At 38.8% G+C, this 23,672-nt stretch overlaps 1 protein-coding gene across 4 annotated transcripts in view; it reads left to right on the forward strand.

The window, feature by feature from the left end:
• Window positions 1-23,672, forward strand: part of astn1 (astrotactin 1) — a 1,815,355-nt gene that overhangs the window by 1,016,794 nt on the left and 774,889 nt on the right. For 2 of the 4 annotated variants that reach the window (XM_052011000.1, XM_052011002.1), the window contains exon 10: window positions 18,032-18,169. The exons of the other annotated variants lie outside the window; for them this stretch is intronic. In XM_052011000.1, coding sequence (XP_051866960.1) covers window positions 18,032-18,169 — 138 coding nt within the window. The remainder of the gene's footprint in view (window positions 1-18,031; window positions 18,170-23,672) is intronic. 4 annotated transcript variants of the gene reach the window in all.

Here is a 23,672-nt window from a genome sequence, read left to right on the forward strand (position 1 = left end):
GAGTCCAGCAGCCTGTATCATTTCTGAATTCAAATGCACAGGCAAGGAGCCATCGGCAACATCAGCAATAAAGTTTACCAATTGGTCATAGAGCTCAGTGAGTGCCTGGTGCTGACAGTCAATCAGTATGTCTTAATGACATGCTCAAAGCTGTAATATCGATGAATCAGATTGTAAAGTTTATGCTGGGAGGCAGATTTGTACTCATTTGGTTCTGTCTTAACTTGAGTCTTTGATATGGGGTCACTCAGTCATAGTCCAGTTGAGCTGCCTTTCTCAAACCTGTTATTCACGCTGGTCTGAACTATCTGGTGATGGAAGTTGTAGCACTCTTCACTGTTCCAGGCAGAACTGTTGTTGCTTGTATTTGGAATTAGGAGTGACTGACTTAAATATAGATGTGAAACGGTGGGATGCAGGAGACTCTGTTAAGGTAACAAAACTGTGACAATGTTGATCTTTTAATCATCCTTCCTCATCACTTGACACAATTGTAGTAAGAGCAAATATGGTTAGTTGCAACCAGATCCTATAATTTAAATGTTTTGCTTCAGGATAGTGCTCCACAAGCAGTAATTATTGCACACAAAACTGCATGTGGCTCTGTAGCCCAGCCCATGCATGGCTTTATTCATTGACAATGATACAGAGCATGATCTTGGAAAAGAGCTCAGTAAATCTGCCGAACAATCTATCTGTACTTGTACTGGAACCAATAAATTTATGTGACATAATTAATAAGCAGTGACTGAACCAAAAGTCTTTAAGTGTAATATGTCTAGGACATTGATGCAAAGTATCATGCGGTATATCAGGGTATTACTTGGGGTAGAATGTACTCATGTGCTTCCATTTGCCTGGAACTCCATCATGCTTTGTACTGGCAATGGCAGTTGAATGAACTGATGGTTGTAATTTCTATTCTGCAGCTTCATGGCAGGCAGCCTAAAGGGTTAATTAGTATCTTACGTAATTGGCTACCCTTTGGACAAATTATTAATGTCTTGCTTGTGTTGAACGCATCACATTTCATTTCCCATGCACCTTGCACATTGTGAAAGACCAATACTTTTTCAGAGCATGGCTTGAGTTCCCCGAGTATGAGGTACTGTTGATTAAATCCATACTGACGTGGCCCTTTGGGTGGGGATGCATTCAATTCTGTCCATTGGGCACGGTTCAATAGTTACAGTGCAGTAACAAGCTAAAGTACAATATGGAAGAAAGTATTATGCAAGTCATTTCGCACTGTCTTGGAAGCAATCTCAATTCTGTAGAAGAATGATCCACAATTCCACTACTGCTGCTCAGTCAATGATGGATGGCTGGATGACTGATGAACAAACATGCCATTTAATCAGGGTCTGATTACACCAGCTTGGATGCTAGAGGTTTATTGAAACAACCACTGTAAAGTTCATGGAGTCACTGGGCTTGTCAATGAGCAGCCCATGTGGATTTAGGAAGCTAACTTCTAAGCGGCTCTGATTTCAGAGTTTACTGCGTGGTTATGCGCACATCCATCATAGTGAGTGAACTCATTCTCTCCATCCCAATGATGTCATCTCTTCTCCACAACAAGTTGTGATTTATTGGCTGCAGAAATAGTTTTGGACAATCGAACTTCACTTACTTGTTCAGTTCCAATCTCGTCAAGTAGGTGCTTGCCCTTTTAAAATATGCTCTTATTTATATCCCTTTGACCCTGAACCTTTCCTTGCTGTGCCATCTCCAAACTTCATTCCCTTTGCAAATGCAATGAGCATGTTACAACAAACAGACTTCTGGAGGAACTCAGTGGGTCGATGCTGTTCGACCTGCTGAGTTTTTCCAGCAGATTGTTGTTCCAGATTCCAGCATCTGTAGCCTCTTGAGTTGCCTTGAATATGTTATCACCTCTCAAATTTGTGCTGATCATTCCTGCAAGGCCAAGGCTAAAACTTTCCAATTAGATTAACCACCTCTATCACAATGCTGAAGGAGCCCCAATTTAGGGCTTTAATGATAATCATGTGCATCTGTTTATCAAATTACTCAATCCCTCCATCTTTCTCCATGTGCCTGCAACATTTGACATGGTTGACTACACCATCCTCAGGGCCACACTTCTGTTGTTCTACTGAATCTGCTTTATTATTTTGTTACCTGTTTTGTCAAAGATACAAGATCCCTTATACTTGTTTCCCTTTCAGCACCATTATCTCTGAAGTCCCTCTCCCTCCCTCCAACACACTACCCCAGAAACCATGCTTGCCTTCCTGTATTCTTCTCTGTGAGTCACCACTCAAGATTTTAATCTGAAGATGTAATGTCAGGTTCCACTATGATCACACCCAAATCATCATTCTTGATCCTTTCACCAGGCTTTGTGTTGTAAGACTGCTGTCTAATGCCCTGGGTGTGCTGCAGTTTCTTTCAGGTCAGCTTTCTGCAGTCCATTCAAATAAACTTTGAATATGTTCAAAATGGTGATTTTTGGATATCAAGTGAAACAAAAGACTGGGGACATGAGATCGCAGATGTTGGAATCTGGAGCAAAATATGAGCTGCTGGAGAAACTCAGCTGGTCAAATTGACACTTGACGTCTGGGTTGAGACTTTCATCTGTCCTGATGATTTATCATGATTTTACTGAATGGCTCAGCAAGTACGAGGGGGAAATGGCCTCCCTGCTTCTATTTCTTACATTTGCTTGTCAATGCATTAAGTTCCATCACTCTTGTCCTTATTGACCTCATTGGGTCCAGTTCCACCAACAATTCAGGTTTAAAATTCCCATTATCTTTAACCTGTATCATAACACTTCTTTGCCACTGTTTCTATTCTCAAACTAGTTACTCATCTTGGTGACCCCTAAACTGAACTTTTGACCTCATTTCTTCTACATCAGTGGTTTTCAAAGTGGGGGTTGTTACCCCTGGATAGGATATGGGATGTTTAAAAAATGGGTTAGCAAAACTGATCAAACATGAGTCAGTCATGTGAAATCCAAGGAGTGTGAGGAAAACAGGTAGGAGAGAGCCCCACAGAGGAGAGAGGAGCCCATGGAGTTTGGGAGGAGTGCTGGAAGAGAGGGGCCCTGGGGAGATTGTGAGTAGAGTGCATGGGAGAGGTCTGGCGAGCTTTGGAGTGGAACAGGTGAGAGAAGCCTGGGGAGATTGAGAGAGGGGGACGTGAGAGAGAGGGGCCAAAGAAGCTTGGGAGAAGTGTGGGTCTCTAGACCTAAGAACTACATATCCTGCTTTTTCTCTGGTAACTCTAAACCCATCCATGCCTGCAATGGCTAATGGTGAAATATGTGTGAAATATTTTCTTGGGGCTCTGCCTTTTAGCATTTAACCAAAGTGGTTAAACCCTACTATTAGATTTATAGTTAGCTAATTATTAATAGTATGTCATGTGGGTGAGTTGATTGGTTAAAGTGGGTTGCCTGAAAATATCTTGTAAGCTACTGTTCTATATTATATTCTGCTTATATCCACCACTTAACTTTGCTTGTTTTCCTCTCTGAATATCCACTGTTGAAGTGTTCATCCCTTCTTTAGTTCATTCATGTTTTTGTTGCCTCCAGATTTGTGAATCTGATATACTCTTGCTTTTCCACCCTCTATAAACATGAGCTCATCCAAACCTCCATTGTCTCTATCCTGATTCACATTAAGTCCTATCACCCTTCTCCTTGTTGTCCTATATTTGGCCTCTAATTTACCAACAATTTATCTTCAAGTTTCTCACCCTTATGTTTAAGTCACCTTGTAGTGTCATGTTTCCCAGTTCTATAATCGCCTTTAAATCTAAAACAATTTGGCCTTACTCACACTCTGGAAGTGAGGAATCCATAGTAGCTCAAAACCCTGCCATTGATAGCTGTACCTAAAGCACTTTTTAAAACCTCTTTGACCAGGGTTTTAGTGACCTGTGCTCATGTTTCTGAATCACCATCATTATTGTATGATTAAATGCCAACTAATTGACTTGGTAAGTTTAGCATTGTAAAACGTCATACACAAATGCAAGTTGTTCGTGAAAATCCCTTTCAAACATTACGTTTCAACTTCAGTTTGCAAGCTTGATAATTCATGAACTGTCATCTAGCTGTTTTCAGTGACCCATTATATTTGTCAGTAGTATAATTGTTTGTGTTATGGTGCTGGTAGCAAGAGCTGACTTTAAATCATTCTTGTTTGTGATGTGAAAGGGATAGTTGGTGACCTATGGGACTAAATTCAGTTGTTCTCACTAAATCTGTCATCTTCCCATATCTTTGAATCTCCTGAAGGTTCTAGGGACCCCAGTCACTTTGACAATTTTGTCTTGTGTCTGCCCAACCAAGTTCTTCTGGGAGTAACATCCCTCCTTGCTTATTATGTTTTCCTTTCTTGCACCAGTACCTTCAAAAACTAGCTAGTAAAATAACTTTTATTTGCTTTCTGTTGCTGCACACAATTGTGAGGCACTTTTGTATGTATTTTATGCTAAATTAACTGTGCTTCGAATTTTGATTGAACTGATTACAATATTAACCTAAATGGCTGTCTGGTTGTGTATATGAAAAGATGCACAGGCTATTGCACATATAAAAGAAATGCATATAACATGTATGCATTTGTTAAGATCACATGTAAACTCATCTACTGGTTCTGAGCTTTCTCTTTAAGTCAGAGCAAAGTACTGAACTTTACAGTAAACCATTCTCTTTGGAAATATTTTCAGTTTTATTAAATCATCATCTTTGGCTGAAAACGAGTGATGAGAGAGAATTTACACTACACTTTTACAAGCGCTCTTTTATGGGGTTGAGAGACTAACCAGTGGAAGGTAACAGCAGAAACATAATGGAACAATGTCAGATTACATCTGCAAGTATGAAACTGTTCCTTTTGTATGGTACTTGGACTGATTTTTGGTGATGGCTCTTCGTAGATAGCATTGTAATGCAGCCTCAGTGATCCAATAAAAACCTTTCAGATAATGGATCAAACTACCTCATTGAAAAAATTAATAGTTACATTAACAGAAATAGACTGGAGAAATTAGGCTTTCCACTGAGTGTAGTCATCCTTCTAGATAAGGTAGGGGGAACAATTTTTGTGGAACAGAAGGCTAGAGTTCAGTCATGAAGGCAAAAAGATGGATGACACATCTCAATTATGTTTATACGAATCAGTTTGGAAAATCTTTCAGCGGGATTAAGTTTGCTGGTGTAAGGGACCTTGTTTTCTAGTATCCTTAAAGAGCTGATTGTTTGGGAAATGAAATTTTCGATACTAATACATTTCCTTGCAAAGGAAAAAAAAAGATGTTTATTCAGCAATTTTCATGATATTATCCCAAAGAGCATTATAGCCAATAAAATGCTCTTGAACTGTGATCATTCTTTAAATGTGGGAGATGAAGCAGCAAATTTGCATACAGCAGAGTCTTCAAACACCAACATGGTAACAACCAGATGGTCATTTTTGGGGAATGATTGATTCATGGTTGCATATTGGCCAGGATAACTCTTCTTCTTCAAAACGGTGTCATAGGATCCTTTACATCCTAGCTGAAAAGAGTCTTGAATTAAAGTCTCAATCAAAAGACTGCACTTCCAATTATGCGGCACCCCCACGAGAGGGTTGGAATGGATTTTGTTGTCATCTCTGGAATGGGGCACAAACTCGCATTCTTTGGACTCCGAGGCAGTGAGGCCATTGCCAACGACAATGGAATGTGGACTTAAACAATTTTATGATCAATAAAAAGTTGCTGTCCTGCTTGGTACTTAAAATAAAATAAAAGATTCCAACTAGTTCACAAAGAGTGGATCGATCAATAACTACTTTTATAGCCATACCTTTCAATAGCTGTTATTCTAAGGCTTGGGTCTGATGGATTGACAAAAATTACTTCATATTTTGTGCATAAAACCAATGTAATATAAACAAAGATTTGACAACATGTATGATGCCAGAAGTATCTACTAGTCCACAGGGTGTGAGCAGGCATGCTTGGAATCCCAAACTTACTGGAAGATCTGGACCTAGAACTTGATGTTTCTGATCCACCGTACACTGCAGTTTTTCCCACTGCTTGGTTTCTCTCACTGATGTAAAATGTATATTAAAACAACAGTAAATATTTCCCAAATATTATTTGAATTTTTGTCTTTTTGAAGCACTTCACTGTGCCTTATTTTATTGGATGAGCATCAAGCAATGAAACTCCATAATGATAGCAATTGGTTTGCAATTGCCATTTGAGGCCTCTCAGTCTGTTTACTAATTTTCCCCTGGTGTATTCAGGTGCATCTGTAAAGGACATGGGGATGTCAAATTCCAGGCAGTTATGCTCACAATGCCTGAGTGGTAGCTTGAAATGATTACATGAGACATACCTGTTGCTGGCATCTGCTGCAACAACCAGAAATTAAATTTGCTTTGAAATTGGAAGGCCAAAGAAACTTTTGAACTCAGATCATTGGAACCGGAACTTATATAGGGGCTGGAAATATGCTCCAGTGGTGGCATTTGAAGAAGTAAAATTGATGCATCTACATTGTCATTATAGTTGGAAACAGAAAAAGCTGCAGTCGCTTGCAATCTTTGTAGCTAGCTGGTGTAGTTCAATTGAATCAGTGGGCTAAGGTTTAATGGAATCTGTTGGAGATGATCAAGATGCTGATTTGATTGGCTGATGTTTCCAAGCTGTGTTGAAGGCCCAGGTTAAGTACAAGGTTATTAAGTACAAGCTTATTCCAGATGAAAGCAGAGTGCAACAGGAAGGATTGCCAAAGCATCTCTATTCACACAGTTCCTGTAGACTAGCATGACTTTATTGTCAGTTTTGTTATTTTAAATAACTAACTATTTAAAATACAAGAAATAACTGACAAAATTATTCAGCAGTGGAAAATGCAAGTGAACGCACATACATACACAAATTGGCATGAAAGCTTATTATTCTTATTATTTTAGAAGAATGAGGAATGACCTTATTGAAACATAAGGTTCCAGGAGAGCATGATAGGATCAATGCTGAGATGTTTTCACTGGTGGGTGAATCTCAAATGACAGATGCAGTTGCAAGATTAGAGGACGGTCACTAAAAACTAGACGGTTGCTTAAAACTAAGGTATGTAGAAATTCCTCTTGCAGAGGGTGGTGAATCTCTAGAATTCTCTACCCCAGAGGGTTGTGTAGGCTTGACTAGTGGAGATGTTTACAGAGGAGGTAGATATTTAATTCAGAAAAATCAAGGAATTGAGAGCTCTGGTGAAATGGCATAGAAGGGGAATTGAACGTTCATGATCATGTTGATTAGCACAACAAGCTTGAGGGGAAAAGTAGCCTACTCCTACTTTATTGTGTTGTGCTCTCCTACTAACACAGCCTTGGGTGCGGCAAAACCTGGTCTAGTGCCTCTATATGACACACCACGTTAGCCGAGTACCTTTAGAGTTATTGTGTACAGGTGCTTGTATCTGTCTGGGCTCGTTGGCAATTTTGTCCCAGTTATGGGTCAAAAGTCTTGTGAACCACAGACTAACAGAGCAATAAATCATATTCAAAGCACTTGGAAGCAACTGTGACGTTTTCAGTGTTGTTTCCAGCTGTTTGCTCATCACTGATTCCAGCCAACCTACAATTCCTGCATTAGTGGACACGTCACAACCTTTCATATTTGTACACATTGATCTGTGCAAGAAAAAAGACTGAAGCTGGAATTCACATCTTCCTTTCATTCAATCCATTCGTTGTGATGATATCAACTGTTGACAAACAATTGTGCAGTGATTGGAGAGCAACAGCTGAGAGAGACGAGTCTCACTGAAGGTCCCCTGATGAAACCCTGTATGTGAGTGGCTTGGATGTGATCACCATTTATCTTCTGTTCAGGTGGGAGAGCAGTTCTTTATTGTTATGGAACAACTCTCTCCACTTGAAGAGGCGAGAAAAAGTCCCTAAATAGGGATTGCTCCATACAAGCCTGCAAGGTCATCACTGTTGGTTGGATGTACAAACATGGCAACCACAGCTCATTAGCTTATGAAGGGGAGCACATCCTGCAAAACTGCAGTTTGTGATATCAAGCAACATCAATTGGCAGTCCTCATAGAAAAGAGGAATTAGTGTGAGATGTGTGTGCCATCAACACACAATCGAGTCACCAGCTAGATATAAATAACAGAAAAACTGCAGATACTGGAAATCTGAAATATTGAACAGAAACTGTGAGAAAGTTGCAATAGATCAGGGAGCATCTATGAAAACAGAAACAGTTAACTTTTCACACCTGTGATCCTTCATCAGTACTGAGAGAGGAAGAAAATATGTTAGTTTAGGGAGCAGAGAAGGTGGAGGAGCGCAATGGATGGAACAAAGAGAATTTCTCTGATAGGGTGAAATGACGTGGCCATTAAAGGGCAGTTAAGCTCCTTTGTCTGTGAAATGTTAACTGTTTCTTTTTCCATAGATGCAGCCTGACCTGCTTGAGTTTTTCCAGCATTTTCTGATTTTATTTTACTGCTGTGATGTGTTTGGCCTTGCTCATGGATTTCCACTCAACACACACAAGAGGTCACAGATAAATAAGCTTCATCACACACCTCAGTGAAAAAACTGAGCTTATATATTCTTTTTCAGTTCTTTGCCTTCAAGGCTTCTTCTGCTCTTTCTTTTAAAAATGCACCTACTCATGAGGTGTTGTTCTATTGGTACCAGTGTCGTCTGGAATCTTACCAAAGAAGTCAACCGGAATCATCTAAGCCACTGGTGAAATTAGGGAGGGCTCAAGAACAAGTACTAACTTGTTTTGTACTTCTGCATATCTTCTGCTGCCTACGATTAAGGATAAACTTCTGGATTATCTAAGGTGAGCTCTGAGCAATTTCAGAGAACCTTCACACTGCGTAGTATAATACATCACAAGCTTCTCCTTCGAGGAAGCCAAACTGAATGTGTGCTTTCACCAGACAGCTTCAGTTTCTCAACTGACAGATGGTTTTATTTAGAGACGGCGGGTGACTAAAGAATGAACATACAAAGTAGCCCAGTCCTGATGAAGGGTCTCAACCTAAAATGTCAACTGTTCATTTCCCTCCATAGATGCTGCCTGACCTGTGAGTTCCTCCACCATTTTGTGTTTTGCTGTGAGTACAAAATACTGAAGTGTATACTTCAATGACTCCCCATTCCACAGGGGCATTTGACACACATATAACCCCTCAGAAGATGATATCTAAAGCTGTTAAAGCCTATCTTGTCTGCTGTGCAATAAGTTCTTCCTTGAAAATTAGACAGGCAACTTTCCTAAATCATAAATTTACTACGAGCTGGATATATACCCTAAAATATGAAACTAAAAGCAGCAGACAACCTTAGATCAACAGTAATTGGTGCAAGCTGTACTTACTTTATCATATTTGAATGGTTACCTGATGCTTGATAATAATGAGGATGTGAGTATTTAAAATGATGGGCTTGGCTGAGGACAAATCCATTGCGCTATCCTTTAAAACCTGCACCTTGTACAGTCATATAGACTTTTGTGAAATTCCTTTTGTGAAATTCTGCTTTAACTCCTTACATGTTGATATTAGCCATAAAAAATCAAATCAATAACTTTTTTGGGATATAAGGATATTTTATTTCTCCACCCTTGCAGAACTGAATAAAGCCATGAATTCTGCCTAAGATTTTGTTTGAAAGTGTTTCTATGAAGCACCTTTGGATATTCTGCTGTGAGGACAGCGTAAATACATTGGACCAGTGTGCTCTGGCGCAGACCAATTGCCCATGAGTACCCCTTGCTTGAACTTAGCAGAGGAGAAGCAGAAGGCTTCTTGCAGGCTCAAAACATCAGGAAGGATGACCTGAAGTAGGGACAAGTCCTTGAATGACAAATAAAGAAACCCCAGCCCAAAACTCTCTTGATAGCTTTGGCAGCTGTCAAAGCTGTTAGTTTTACCAAAATGAAATGAAGAATGTAATACTGATATTAAAATTTGAAAACACAATCAACCAGAGATGTAAACAGTTTAATAATTTAAAATATTAATTGAACTACATGCAATTAAAAAAAAACTACTTTCTCCTTGCTTGTATCGTCTGCAGCCCTATGATCGCCATTGTAATCAGTGAGTTTGTGAAATGTGCTCCATATCTGACTTGGGCCATTGTTGCTAAGGTCAATGGAGTGAGCACATTTAAAAAGGTTAAATATGGGGCCTTCTTGGGGTATGTGGTTCCATTTGTGCTCACTGTGCAGGCTGACCTGTGGAACATTCACATCCATGGGGTACTGGATGATAACTGTTTCTCAGAATGTATGCGATAGAGACAAACTTTGCCAAGTGAAGAGGTTGAGAGAAGTGCATTTTGCAGAATTTACAATATTTATGCAATTCTAAGATGAATAACTTCATGTTATAGATGCTGAACAAGCTTTAGAGTGACTAATCCTTGAACTCTGCTGAATTTCCTTGATTATTGGTTGCAATTATGCTTTTAAGACCTTTGCATTATTCATTGTTAATGACAAATAGTCCTAAATTTGGATTAGATGTCATGAGGTCAGCATTTCAAATCTTGCTCTCTCCCATTATGAAGGGTTGAAAGCTCTACAGCAGAGTGTGAAGATGTAACATGAAATTCTGTTTGTGCAGAGAAATGAGGCTGTATGGGCTCAGAACTTGCTGGGAGATGCTAGCAGTTCTATCTATACACAACTGTGGCATTACATCCTTAAGTGTCACCAAGCTTGGAAATTCTATGCAGATGCAGAGAACCCAAACTTGTCTTGCCCTCAAATGACACCTCATTAATGGATTTCATATTGAGTCCAGTGGTGGAGCAAAAACCTGCTGAAATTCCTTGCATTTTAGCTGGAAAGCTACTTGTGGAATTAATACGCAATCCATTCAAATGAGTGGAAAGTTTGTAATGAAGAAGGGTAAGAATGAGGTAAATTACAATTTTTAAATTTTAGCTTCAGTGTTTGTTCAATTTGTTTTGTACTGATTCTTTAAAATATTTGCAATTTCAAGTTAGTTAACTGATTTTAAATTTTTGAATGCTTCTGTATGTCAGAGACATTCTGGGGTAAGGCTTACTCCACAATCCCTCTATGGAACACAAGGACCTGTTGTTGTGCATAGCCTTGTTATTTTGGTTACGGATATCTTCCAGCAATTGCCTGTTAATGCACTTAAACTTTAAACCTGCATGATGTTAATCTATCTGCATTTCAGTTGCAACTGCAAGCAGTGAGCCATTCTCAGCAAGTTTTGGGGGTAAATTATTGTCGACCAGTTGTTTCCAGTAAAAAGTCAAAACTTGCACGTGTACAGATTTAATTATTCATTAGAGAGCAAACCATGCTTCAAGGAGGTAGTCTGTTAACCAAATGAAATAGCACCAAGGGTATCTTGTTATATATGGGAATAATGTTAGCTGGACTTGCCTCCCTCATTCACAGTTCCTGTCAAAAAATCCCTGTAAGGAGCATTGTAATTACTTTTATTATGTGTGTGTGTGTGTATATATATATAAAAAAGTTGGTTTTGTGGTTTGATAAGCTGTCAGGCAAATGTCAGGATTCCTTTCCATGTCCAGATTACACTGTGAGAGTAATAAAGAGTGACCTCTCTGACATCAGGCTGGTCTGTTGATTGGTTTCAGCATGGCAACAAGCAGGTTGGCAAAGACTCATTGATCAACGAATGACCGCTATGTAAACTCAAAAAGTAGACACTAATTGAGTAAGTTTAGAGACATATTTGAAATTGGCAGCTCATATTGAATGAATTCAATTTTGGAATCACAGAACTTAAACGCAGCATGAATTGACTGAATTTTGTCAATGCGTCTTAAGTCAGCAAGAGATTAAGTGATGTATTTTGTTAAGATATAATGGAGGCTATCAGAATTATTAAATGCCTTTCCAAGCTTGATGAATGTCTTCCAAAAAGGATCTGGGAGATTGGTGGAAGGCTGACAACTGACATCAGTGAGGTGTGGATTATTAGCAGGAGCTCACTGCTTGATTCTGCACAGAGTCGGAGAGATCAGCCGATTGACAGGAATACTTATTCAGCAGTTTGTCCAAGACATGTTCTTTGTCAGGAAACCCCAAGGTTTTCTGTGCAGCATCAAAAAGATTGGCAGGAGTTCATTTTATGAACAGATCCCCTGCTTTAAAAAATAAGCAGCTTAATTTCATGAAAGAGCTAATTAATTCTTCACCAATTCTGCCTGCATTTGAAAGTTTTCTTTTGGGTCGAACACTGGCTTCAGGGCTTCAGGTATGCTGTCCAGGGACAATAAGATGAATAAAGGAATTAGATTATGTCCAGTTAATCAGTGGTAAGTAGTAGGCAGGTTGATTACAAAGGATGGATGAGCAGAAATTGCACTTTCTTTAACAGCAGCATCTGTACATATTTCATTTTTAACTTGTCTTAGCATTGTTTACCTTGAAACATTTACTACATAATATAAAGACAACACAGCTGATCAAATTACAGCACAATATTTAGCAATAACTGAATTGTTTTGATTAATTAATATAATTAAGGTTGTTGATTTAGCATAGCAAACATCTAATGTGTTTTTATATCGCCTGGGGTAATTTTGCATGGAATGACATAGAATGTACAGCACAGTAATGGGCCATTGAGTCTGTTCAAGTACTTCTACGTGAGATTCTGTCTCTCACCAGAATTGATTCCTGGGATGGCAGGATGGTCACATGCAGAGAGATTAAGCACACTGGGGTTGCATCAGTTGTTAAGGAATTCAAAGAAGAACATTTGGAATAGCAAAGTCGGAATGGCTTCAAGAAGGGGAAATCATGTCTGACAGATTAATTAGGGTTCTTTGATGACGTATCAGCCAGAGTGGTCAGAGGGGAACCAGATGTAACATGTTTGGGATTTTTCAAAAGATGTTTGACAAGGTGTCTCATAAATAATGACTTAACAAGCTATGAATTCATGGTTTTGGAAGTGTTTTATTAGTATGGATAGAGGATTGGCTAACTAGCAGCAAGAAGGATAAGGGCTTCATTCTCAGGCAGGCAACATTACCTGAGAGATACGATGCTGGGACCACAGCTGTCTACAATGTTTTCGAATGACGTGGAGGGAGGAGGCAAATGTAACATAGCCACATTTGAAGATGATAAAGAAGTAGGAAGGAAGGAAAGCTATGATGAAAATGCAAACAGTTTGCAAAGAGATATTGACTGAAAAGCTGAGTGAATGAATAAAAGTTGGCAAATTGGGAATAACGTGGGGAAAATATAATTTGGTTCACTTTGGAAGGAAGAATGATAAAACAGGTGATTATTTCAAAGGAGAAACACTGCAGTAAGATGCAGCGCCAAGGGATTTTGGGGGTCCTTGTACAGGAAACACACAGAGCTAGCATACTATTGGAGCAGTAATTGAGAAGGTGAATGGAATGCTGGCATTTGTTGGATTGGATTGATTTGAAGATGACATGTAAATTAGTAGAATTATAGATCATGAAGAATGTTGTCCAAGGATACAGTCCAAAACAGATCAACTAGAAAGTTGGGTGGAGCAGTGACAGGTGGAGTTTCATCCAGGCAAGTGTGAGATATGCACTTCGTAGTCAAATTCTGGTAGCATATAGAATAAATGGCAGGGACCTACAGAGTATTGATGTACAGAGAGACTTTGGGATGCAAGTCCATAACTCCCTGAAGGTGGTGGCACGGGTGGACAAGGTAGCGAAAAAGGCAGTTGGTATGTTTGCCTTCATAGTCTGAGGCATTGAATTTAAGAGTTCAGATGTCACATTGCAGCTGTACAAAACATTGGTTAGACCACATTTGGAGTATCGTGTACGGTTCTGGTCACCACACTACAGCAAAGATGCAGTAGTAACAGAGAAAGTGCAGAAGAGATTCATCAGGGTTTTGCCTGGAATGGAGGGCTGGAGAGAGATTGGAAAGGCTAGGTTTATTCTAACAGGAATGTAGGAGGTTGAGGGGTGACCATAAAACCATTTACAAAATTGAGGGTCAAAGATAGATAGAGACTTTCATCCTGGGGTAGGTGGATCTAAAAATAGAGGGCATGGGTTTAAGGTGAGAGGAGTGAATTTTAAAGGGGTAAGTATTTCACACAGACAGTGGTGAATATTTGGAATGAGCTGTCAGAAGAGGTAGTGGAGACAGATACTATTACAATGCATTTGCACAGGTACTTGGATAGGAAAGGACACGTATATGGGCCAAAAATGGCAAATTAGATTAACGTAGATTGGCAAGGACAAGGTGGGCCAAAAGGCCCATTTCTGTGCAATGTGTTTCTATGATTTTATGATTTAGTGTAAACGGATGGCTGATGACTTGGTGGGCTGAAGGGACTGATTCTCTGCTATGATTCTGTACTCTGGTTCTATGACTAAAAGCTTAGCCCTGACCTTACTGAATGGCAGAGTATGCATAACGGTTGACTGACCTGTTCCTCTTCCTGTAACTTAGAATAATATATTCCTTTTGCACTCTGGCTTCCCTTTAAATTGATTCACTTGATCTACTCTGTGTATTGCATGTTCTACATTCAAACTATTAAGTTAAACTTTTCAAAGTTGATGACAATTTTTCAATGTTTTATGTTTGGTGATCTATTGTTTTGGTGCTTCCCTACATGTGGAGACATCTTTGCAATATTTATTCCAGCTACCACTTTCATATTCTTGAAACAGAAATAAGCCTCTATAAGTTCTATTTATTCTCTATGAAACCTCAAAAACACTTTATCCTTAATATTTCTTCTCATCCATGAAAAAGAACAATAATAGTTTTTTCCTTCCCTGCAGAAGCTGTTTTACTGTCCTTGTAAATTCTATGCTCAGCAATGCCCCGAAGCTTAATTTTCTTGCAGAAAAGAACTAAGATCAATAATTACAACACTATCATTGTCCCATAAAACATAACTAAGTAGCTTCACTGGTGTATGTTGCATTTTCATGGTAATTTATTTGCATGTACTTTTATCCAATCTGCATCTGCACCAATAAAGATGTTACTTTCCTGCCACAAGGCAGATTGGGGAAGATTCTTAATCAAAACAAGATGTTTGTAATATCCACTTATTTTAAGAATAAGAACCATCAATCATTTCATCAAATTGTCTTGTCTGATTAATCAGAGATAACTCAGCAACAGCATGCCTCCCATCGTGATTGACCTTCAAATGAAAAGCTTGTATTTTACTTCGATTTCACATTTTATATGTTGAACTGCCATATTTTCTGTTAATATATCACTTACTAATATATTAGTTATGTAATTCAATGGTATTAAGTGTGTTTGCTGATGCTGGTTAGTTGGACAAAGATGTTCATTTGTCACTTTGCCATTTGACTTGAGTTGCATCTTGTTATTGGATAGTGCTTTATTTTGTAGTCTCATCTTCCATCATGCATCTCACTTACAACAATGATGCACCTGGTGTTTTGCAGAGATGAATCTATCTAAATGTCTGTTACTTTAGGTTCAGCAGACTGTAAATAATGAAAATCTTAAAAAATCTGAAATAAAAGCAGAAAATTCTGGAAACAGTCAGCAGGTGAGGCAGCATTTGTGGAAAGAGAAACAGTTAACTCCGCACGTTCGGGATCTTATGTATTATTTTATGAGGTAGATCAGCTGGTTGAGTGGTGTCACAAAAACAACCTCATACTCAACGTCAGCAAGACCAAAGAATTGATTGTGGGCTTCAGGAAGGGGAAGTCAGAAGAACACACACCAGTCCTTATTGAGGGGTCAGCTGTGGAATGGGTGAGCAGCTTAAAGTTCCTGGGTGTCAACATTTCAGATGATCTATCCTGGCTCAACACAATCACAAAGAAGGCATGCCAGTGGCTCTACTTTGTTAGGAGTTTGAGGAGGTTTGGTATGTCACCAAAGAATCTTGCAAATTTCTACAGATATATGGTGGAGAGCATTCTGATTGGTTTCATCACTGCCTGTTATGCAGGCTCCAATGTGCAGGGTTAAAAGAGGCTGCAGAGGGTTGTAGACTTGGCCAGCTCCATCACGGGTACAACCCTGCCCCCCATTGTGGACATCTTCAAGAGGCGGTGCCTCAAGAAGATGGCACCCATCATCAAGGACCCTTACCACCCGCAACATGTCCTCTTCACGTTACTACCATCAGGGAGAAGGTACAGGAGCCTGAAAACCCACACTCAATGTTTCAGAAACAGCTTCTTCCCCTCCACATCAGATTTCTGAACGGTCCATGAACACTACCTCATTATTCCTCTTTTGCACTATTTATCTATCTATCTATTTATTTATTTATTTTTGTGACTTCTGGTAATTTTTATATCTTTATGTCTTGCACTGTACTGCTGCCACAAAACAACAAATATCATGACATACAGTATATCAGTGATAATAAACTGATTCTGATTCTAATCTTTGATGAGAACTTTTGATGAAGGTTCACAAACCTGAAACACGAACCTTTTTCCTCTTTCCACAGAATGCTGCCTAACCTTTTTCCATTTATCAGTACTGTCCTTTTACATAAAGGCAACCAAAAGTATACCGAATGCTGAGGTAGTAATCAGATCAAACTACAAAATAAATTAGCTTATGTGTTAACGTAATTATAGGATCTTTCAAATAATAACCCTGTTTGCTTTGCTTGTTACTCTTTCAAATTACTTAGATTTGATAAATAAGGAGTTGACTCACATTCTAAGATTCTATTAACTTGACATCGAGAATCGTATTCCTAAATGACTTTGCTCTCGTTCATCCAACTGGACCTTCAAAAAGCAAGTGTTTTTTTTAAATTAAGACTTTGTATGGGTTTTCATAAGTGCTCTGGCTTCCTCCCATGTTCCAAAGGCATGCTGGATGTTAGGTTAATTGATCACTAGATTGCCTGTAGTGGGTAAGTAAATGGAGGAATTGAGAGGGAGTTGATTGAAATGTGGGGAGGATAAAATGGGTGCTTGATGATTGACTCAGACTTGTTGGGCCAAAGGGGCTTTTTTTCATGGGGTATGATTCTATTAAAGTCAGAAAAAGCTGCAGATGGTGTAAGTCTGAAATAAAAATAGAACATGATGGAAACACTCAGCAGGTCAGGCAGCATCTGTGGAAAAAGAAACACTGTTAATGTTTCAGATCAAAGATGTTTCAATTCTGACAGGGTATCCAAGCTGCAACATTAACTCTGTTTCTCTTTCCACTGATGTTGCCTGATCTGCTGAGTGTTTCCAGCATGTTATGTTTTTGTTTATGACCCTATAACACCTTGGTTATTCTCTTTTTAAGACAACTTACCAAATTGAAGAGGTACACAAGTGGGAAATAAGATATTATCTTGGTCCAAGGAAAGGTTAGTGGTGGCTTTAGTTCATGTAGGATGCACAAATCATGCTTATAGAACCAGAAAGTACAAGATTACAGAAGAGAGTGTTGGGGAGTGGGGAAAAAAAACATGAAAATTGTATCCCTTATCTGGAAACAGACTTTTTAAAATAAAACTTATTTGCAAGATATGGTCATTGATGACAGTGCCTCATTTATTGTCCAACATTTGTTGTCCAATCCTTTTTGTCCCTGAACTGAAGAGATAGTTGCAGAGCAATCACAGGGCAGGTAAGGATAATAGATTTCCTTCTCTGGAGGACATTAGTGAACCAAATGAGTTTTTAATTACACTACATTGGTTTCATTCCTTACTGAGACAACTTTTTGAAAAAAAAATAGAGTCCAGATTTATTTAATGATTTGAATTCAAATTCAAATGAGAACTTTTAGTCTCCAGATTGATGGTCCAGAGCTTTGACTGTTAGTTCAATAACTTAGCTGCTATGCAATTGTACCCCATGAGCAGGATTGTACAGCAATAATGAATATTGTAGACATTCATTTAAATTAGGAGATTACGGATTAATTACAGTAGGTTAAATCTATGTTTTTGGGTCTTTAACCTCTCATGCTCAGAACACTTGCATTTCCTAAGCATATATATGCTTTATGTTATATTTTTCAGGTTTACCTACACTCTTGGAGAAGGAATGTGGCTGCCACTGAGTAAAAGCTTTGTCATTCCCCCAGCTGAGCTTGCAATCAACCCTTCAGCTAAATGTAAGACGGACATGACAGTGATGGAGGATGCAGTTGAGGTCAGGTAAGCAAGAGGAAAAGAGTTTCCGAGGTTGGTCTCAGTCCTCCTTTGACTAAATCAGATCTATAGCAGCTTGTGCAAGCTTGGACATTCATGGTGCCTCCAACTTGAAATGGAAGGTCGGAAGAGAGCAAGAGTCACTAATTAGGAACCCCTGCAGGAAAAAAATGGTTACCGCAACTGTCACTAACTGAGTCCATTCATTTGTTTATTACTCTTTCAATGATTTTAAAGTTAGACATTGACTTCTACCTAATGTGATCTCCATCTATCCTTACTGCAAGAGACTCAAACTTACTTATTCCAAAAGATGTGCAACAGGCAATTAGTAATGAGAGTGGTAAATTGGACTTTATTGTAAGAGGATTTGAGTACAAGGATAGGAATCTTTTACAACAATTATTTAAGGCTTTGGTGAGACCACACCTAGAGTATTGTACAACTTTGGTCTCCTTGTCTAAGGGTGGATGCATTTGCTATAGCACAAAAATGTGGAACATTTATCAGACTGAGATAGAGAGTCTGTTAAGTGAAGAGAAATTGAGCAGATCAACCTCCATTCTCTGGAATTTATAAGAATAAGAAGTGACTTTAATAAGTCATACAACATTACTTAAACATGGCTTGATAGAATAGATGCAAGTGTGAGGTTTACCCTGGCTCTGGAGCCTAGAACTAAGTGTCACAATCAAAAATAAGGGCTAAACCATTTAGGACTGAAATGAAGAGGAATTCTTGATCCCGTGGAGGCTCAATCATTGTTGCAATCAAGACAGGGATCAGTAGATTTCTCAGCATTGGAGGAACCAAGGGATAAAGAAAAAGTGCAGGAAAATAGTATTGAGGTAGAAGATCAGCCATGGTTTCAATGACTGATGGTCAACTATGGTGAATGGCCACCTCCTCCTCCTATTTCTTATGTCTTAGTCTTGAAGTTTATTGCAACAACTGGTTTTGCAATGAACATTCTGTGTAACCTAAAGTATAATTCCAATGCAAACTTCAGATTTTGAATGAATTTGAACCTGAATCACTTGGCTCTGGGATTAGAGTTTTATGTGTTATTTAACTGCTGATCACAGGCCTTACAATTTTGATGTGAGAACAAAAATAATTGAATAAATCATTATGCAATGTTGTCAGAATTTTAAGAGATGATTGCCTTGGTAACATTGTCTTCCATTTATTTTAAAAGTAATGAATAAGCAAAATGTCTTTCAAAGAGATATGTTTAAAATATTGGGTCAGACATTCTAAATAGTTAATAAATAATGTTGACATACATTAAGAATTACAAGGGATTTTGGTTCTCTAAGATTAAATCACATTTTGAGCCACAGAGATGTCTATTTTTGGATATTGAGGGTGAACCCTCAGGAATTAATTATGTGGTAATTGTCCAATGTGATTGGTGTTCTGTGCCATATGTTCCTCTGCATCTGGGTCTAACCCAGCTGAATCTATTCTGATGGATTAGCAACCTTGGCAGTTGATGAAATCTGTGCTGCTTTCATTCACTCTCACACACTCGGATACTATATGGCACTGCCTCCTGAGGTCTTTTCTCCCTTAAAAGTCTGACTGATGGAGCGCATCTAGCGAAGAAGACAGTCACATATATCTTCCCATACTCTCTCTAACTTTGACTGGTTGACTGTTTTGTTGCTCACATCTGGTTTACTCAGTGACTTACTTATTCAGCAGCCATCTATCTTAGAAATGGATAACCAGCAGTCAGCTTGGTTTGAATTTCAGTCATTTTAAATGTGGGTGATGTGACCTACCTTGATGCAGTTGCCTCACAGCTAAAGGATTAAAATCCTGCTCATGCAAAAGAAACACATCTTCCTTGCTAACTGCACAGGTACTTACAAAGAAAGAATGTATGGATATATCTTCTCTGACATTGTCAAGCCTCTTTATATTGCATGAAAATTATAATGAAGTAGATTTGGTTGTGCATCAAAACAATTTTTTGCATGTTTTTAATTAGAAACTGAGAGAGAAAGAAAATGGTTCTGATGATAGTGACACAATTTGTTTGTGAGTGTTTGTCAAATCCTATTTTTTGTGAGAAATGTCATATCACTTGTAATGAGATTAAGCACTTTGATGATATGTACGTTACTTTTCTGTCTTTTCCCAAACCGAAGGGAAAAAAAGGTGCCAAATAATTGGGCTCCTGAGTGTTTTGAGATTCTACATGAATTGTCTTTGTTTTCTTGGGATTTTAACTGATGCTACATTTTGGGTCTGTGGAGCTATTCAGAACAGGTACAAAACAACAAATTTCACGACATGTGTCAGTGATAATAAAATGATTCAGATAAGTGGCATGGCTGGCACTAAGTTACATGGTCTTCAGTACTGTCTTATAGTATCAGAATGTTAGTGAATAATAGAGGTTGATTGAATGACGTTAAATGTTATTTCCTAACAATCATGAATCCTAAAAATTGAATGCACTGCACTGCATTTCTGAGGGCTAAGCCATTTAGTTTCAGTGAAGAATTGAACCTTGTTTAAAAGGGAGCTGCATAAGTTCTGCAGTTTTTGCTCTTTGCCCTCTATCCATCAGAGGCACAAATGTACAGAGGCTCTGGACTCACACCATCTGCAGGTCACTCATGCAGAAGCAGCTTCACAGCTGCTGTGAACCCTGCTTCCATGCAACTTCAAGATTACGGGCAGGCTTCTACCTGAGCAGGAGCCAGGCTGGTTCTGTGAATTTAAAATGAATCAGTACTTGTCCCTTGGCACATCGACCACCTCCTCATTCCCCCCCCAACTCTCCCCCCCACCCCCACCCCCAAACAAAACCAAAACCATGCACCACCCACTGGAATAATCTTAGTTTTAAATGTAACATTATGTAATCTCCTCACTAGGAGACATGCAGAACTGCTAGAACACATCTCAATTTCACTGCTCCCCCCCCACTACTGCTATTATCCAGTAATCAACTCTCAACTTGACCCCTCTGTCCCATCAATTGGTTCTGACCTCTTTCTAATCTCATATTATCATCCATCCTAATGTTCTCTCCTCTGCAACAGCCCGAGTCTGGCCTGTTTCTACACTTAGCTGATTTCCTTTGCATGCTGCACCATGGCAAAACAAGCAGAGCAGAGACCTTGATGATGCAAAGTCTGTTGATAAAGGGCATATCAGATAATTCATGGGTAAAAATTGATAGGAAGGACCTGCTAGAAATGCTAACAATGCTTGAAGTGAAAAGCCACTGGGGCTAGATGGGATATATCCTTTGTTTTGAAGGGAGACGGGAATGGTGATGGCAGAAAGGATTGGCATAATCTTTCAATCTTCCCTGATACAGGGGAGGTGTCATATGACTAGAAAATAGTTCACATGATTTTGTTCAGAAAAGGATACAAGAATGCATCTTCCAAACATATCCCAGACAGTTTGATCTTCGATTTGTGGCAAAATCTTTGGAAACGGGAATACTGAAAATTATTAATTGGCATGTGGGGAAGTTTGAGTAGATAATGGAAAGTGAGCACTGACCTCTTATGGATAAATGGTGCCTGGTTGATGCAGGTGGTTCATATTTCATGGACTAAATGGTTTCCTTCTGTGCTGTTGTAAATCTGTGATGCACTAATACCATCTTTCTAAACCTTAGACATACATATTATATTTAGGTGAATCTATCATGTTAGTTGTAAATGGCCCATCTGAACTATCTAAAAGCAAGAGACTGGATATGCTGAACATTTGAAACAAAGCAGAAAGTGCCTGAAATATTCAGGAAGTCAAGCAGAATCTATGGAGAGAAAGACAAATAGAATATCTCACATCAGCTCAGTTTTTTCCTCACAAAAACTGCCTGAACCATCTGAATTATAATTTGATGGTTCGATTGTGTAAGAAACTTGGGAGCCTGAAAGGTAATCTTGTGTTGACCTCTGCTAATGATTGAGGTTATATTTATAGTGACTTTTCAAGAAGCATGTCTTCATGAGGAACCTCATAAAGTTCCCAGCTGAAAAAATTGTGCATAAATACATTTAGACAATTTGTTTAACCATTGATATTCTTCGCTCATCTCTTAATGTTTCAATGTCATAAGTGACTTCAAACCAAGAAAAGGCCAGACCATTTGTTTTGACTTACTGCCCTTGTCTAAATCCTTTAGCTAATTAGTTTCTCAGTGCCAGTGTCAAATGCAGAAAATTCAGATTCAATATAATGACCACAGACTTTGAATCTAACCTATTGCTAGATTGTTTTTAACTTTCCTGCAATATCGGGCCAAAATCACAGTACAACTTCACAACAATTAACTGTAACTAGAAGTAGTATGTTTTCTCTCCCTCCAGTGGCTATTCAACTTGATAGTAAAAAAAATAAATCACCTTGTCCTGACACCTGATTAATTTTTCCCTTTCTAGGGGAAATGTGCAGTAATGAGATTGAAAGTTTATGAAAGCATCCTGATGCCACAAAAAATGATATTAAAATGTCATGAAGCAAAAAATGGAAAACCAATTTAAATTAGTCCATCAACCTTCAGGATTCACCATCTCACAAACTGGATACTCATTTTCAGTAATTCCTCCTCTCAGTTCTTCAAGATAAAAGTGAACTAAGGATGATTTCCATCACCTCTTCCAAGGGGTTGAATCATTTCAGCAGGCTGAAGACAAAGTATTAACTTAATAAACCAACAAAAAAATTTTCAATAAATCCCTTACAAAGTTCTTGCCACTGATGGTATTTTAATCTGCAAAGTTCTTAATCATTCTCCCACAGATGCAGTTTTTGACCAGAAATAATAATCCTGTGAAACTTTATTGCAGTTATTTCTTTTCTCACACAGAAATATCCAATGGGTTAAATGTGGGGAAAAAAGTGCATTTGACCCTTAGCAGTGACTGACCTTGTTGTAGTTCTCCACCCTGCAGTGCTGTGGCCGAATTGCCGTTCTTTATTTACATGCTGTGATAATTCATCAGTTGTGCCTATAATTGTGCTGATCCCTGTTTTTGCCACATTGTTTGCACAATTTTTTCTCTTTATGGGATTCCTTCTTGGATGAGTCAAAATTTACAAATACTTTCAACTAACTGTGACTTATAGAAATGTTTGCGAATGCTTCATTTGTTTGCTAAAAAAGCCTTGAGAGAGCCAATAGTTTCATGCAGCTACAATTTCACACATGCAATGGTGACATCTGCCCTTAACTGTACATTGGGGATACTGATCTTAAATGAAGATTAGTGACCCCATTGAAATGAATGGATTGTGCAAAATGCACCAGCAATGGCTGATAGGAAGCCAGAGGTCAGATATGAAATGTATCCGGCTCCTCAATTCACAATTATAGAATAACCCTGGACTTAAAAATGTGTCCTGGGGCAGAGCACAAGGCCCGATGCATGTCCACAGACATCCAGTCTGTCCCCTACATCTGCACTGCAGTGCAGGGGTGTGGAAGTTTGGAGCACATTACCTCCTACTCTATGGACCCTTTGACTAGTGA

Source organism: Pristis pectinata, chromosome 3, assembly GCF_009764475.1.
Source record: "Pristis pectinata isolate sPriPec2 chromosome 3, sPriPec2.1.pri, whole genome shotgun sequence".
In the NCBI taxonomy this organism is placed as follows: domain Eukaryota; kingdom Metazoa; phylum Chordata; class Chondrichthyes; order Rhinopristiformes; family Pristidae; genus Pristis; species Pristis pectinata.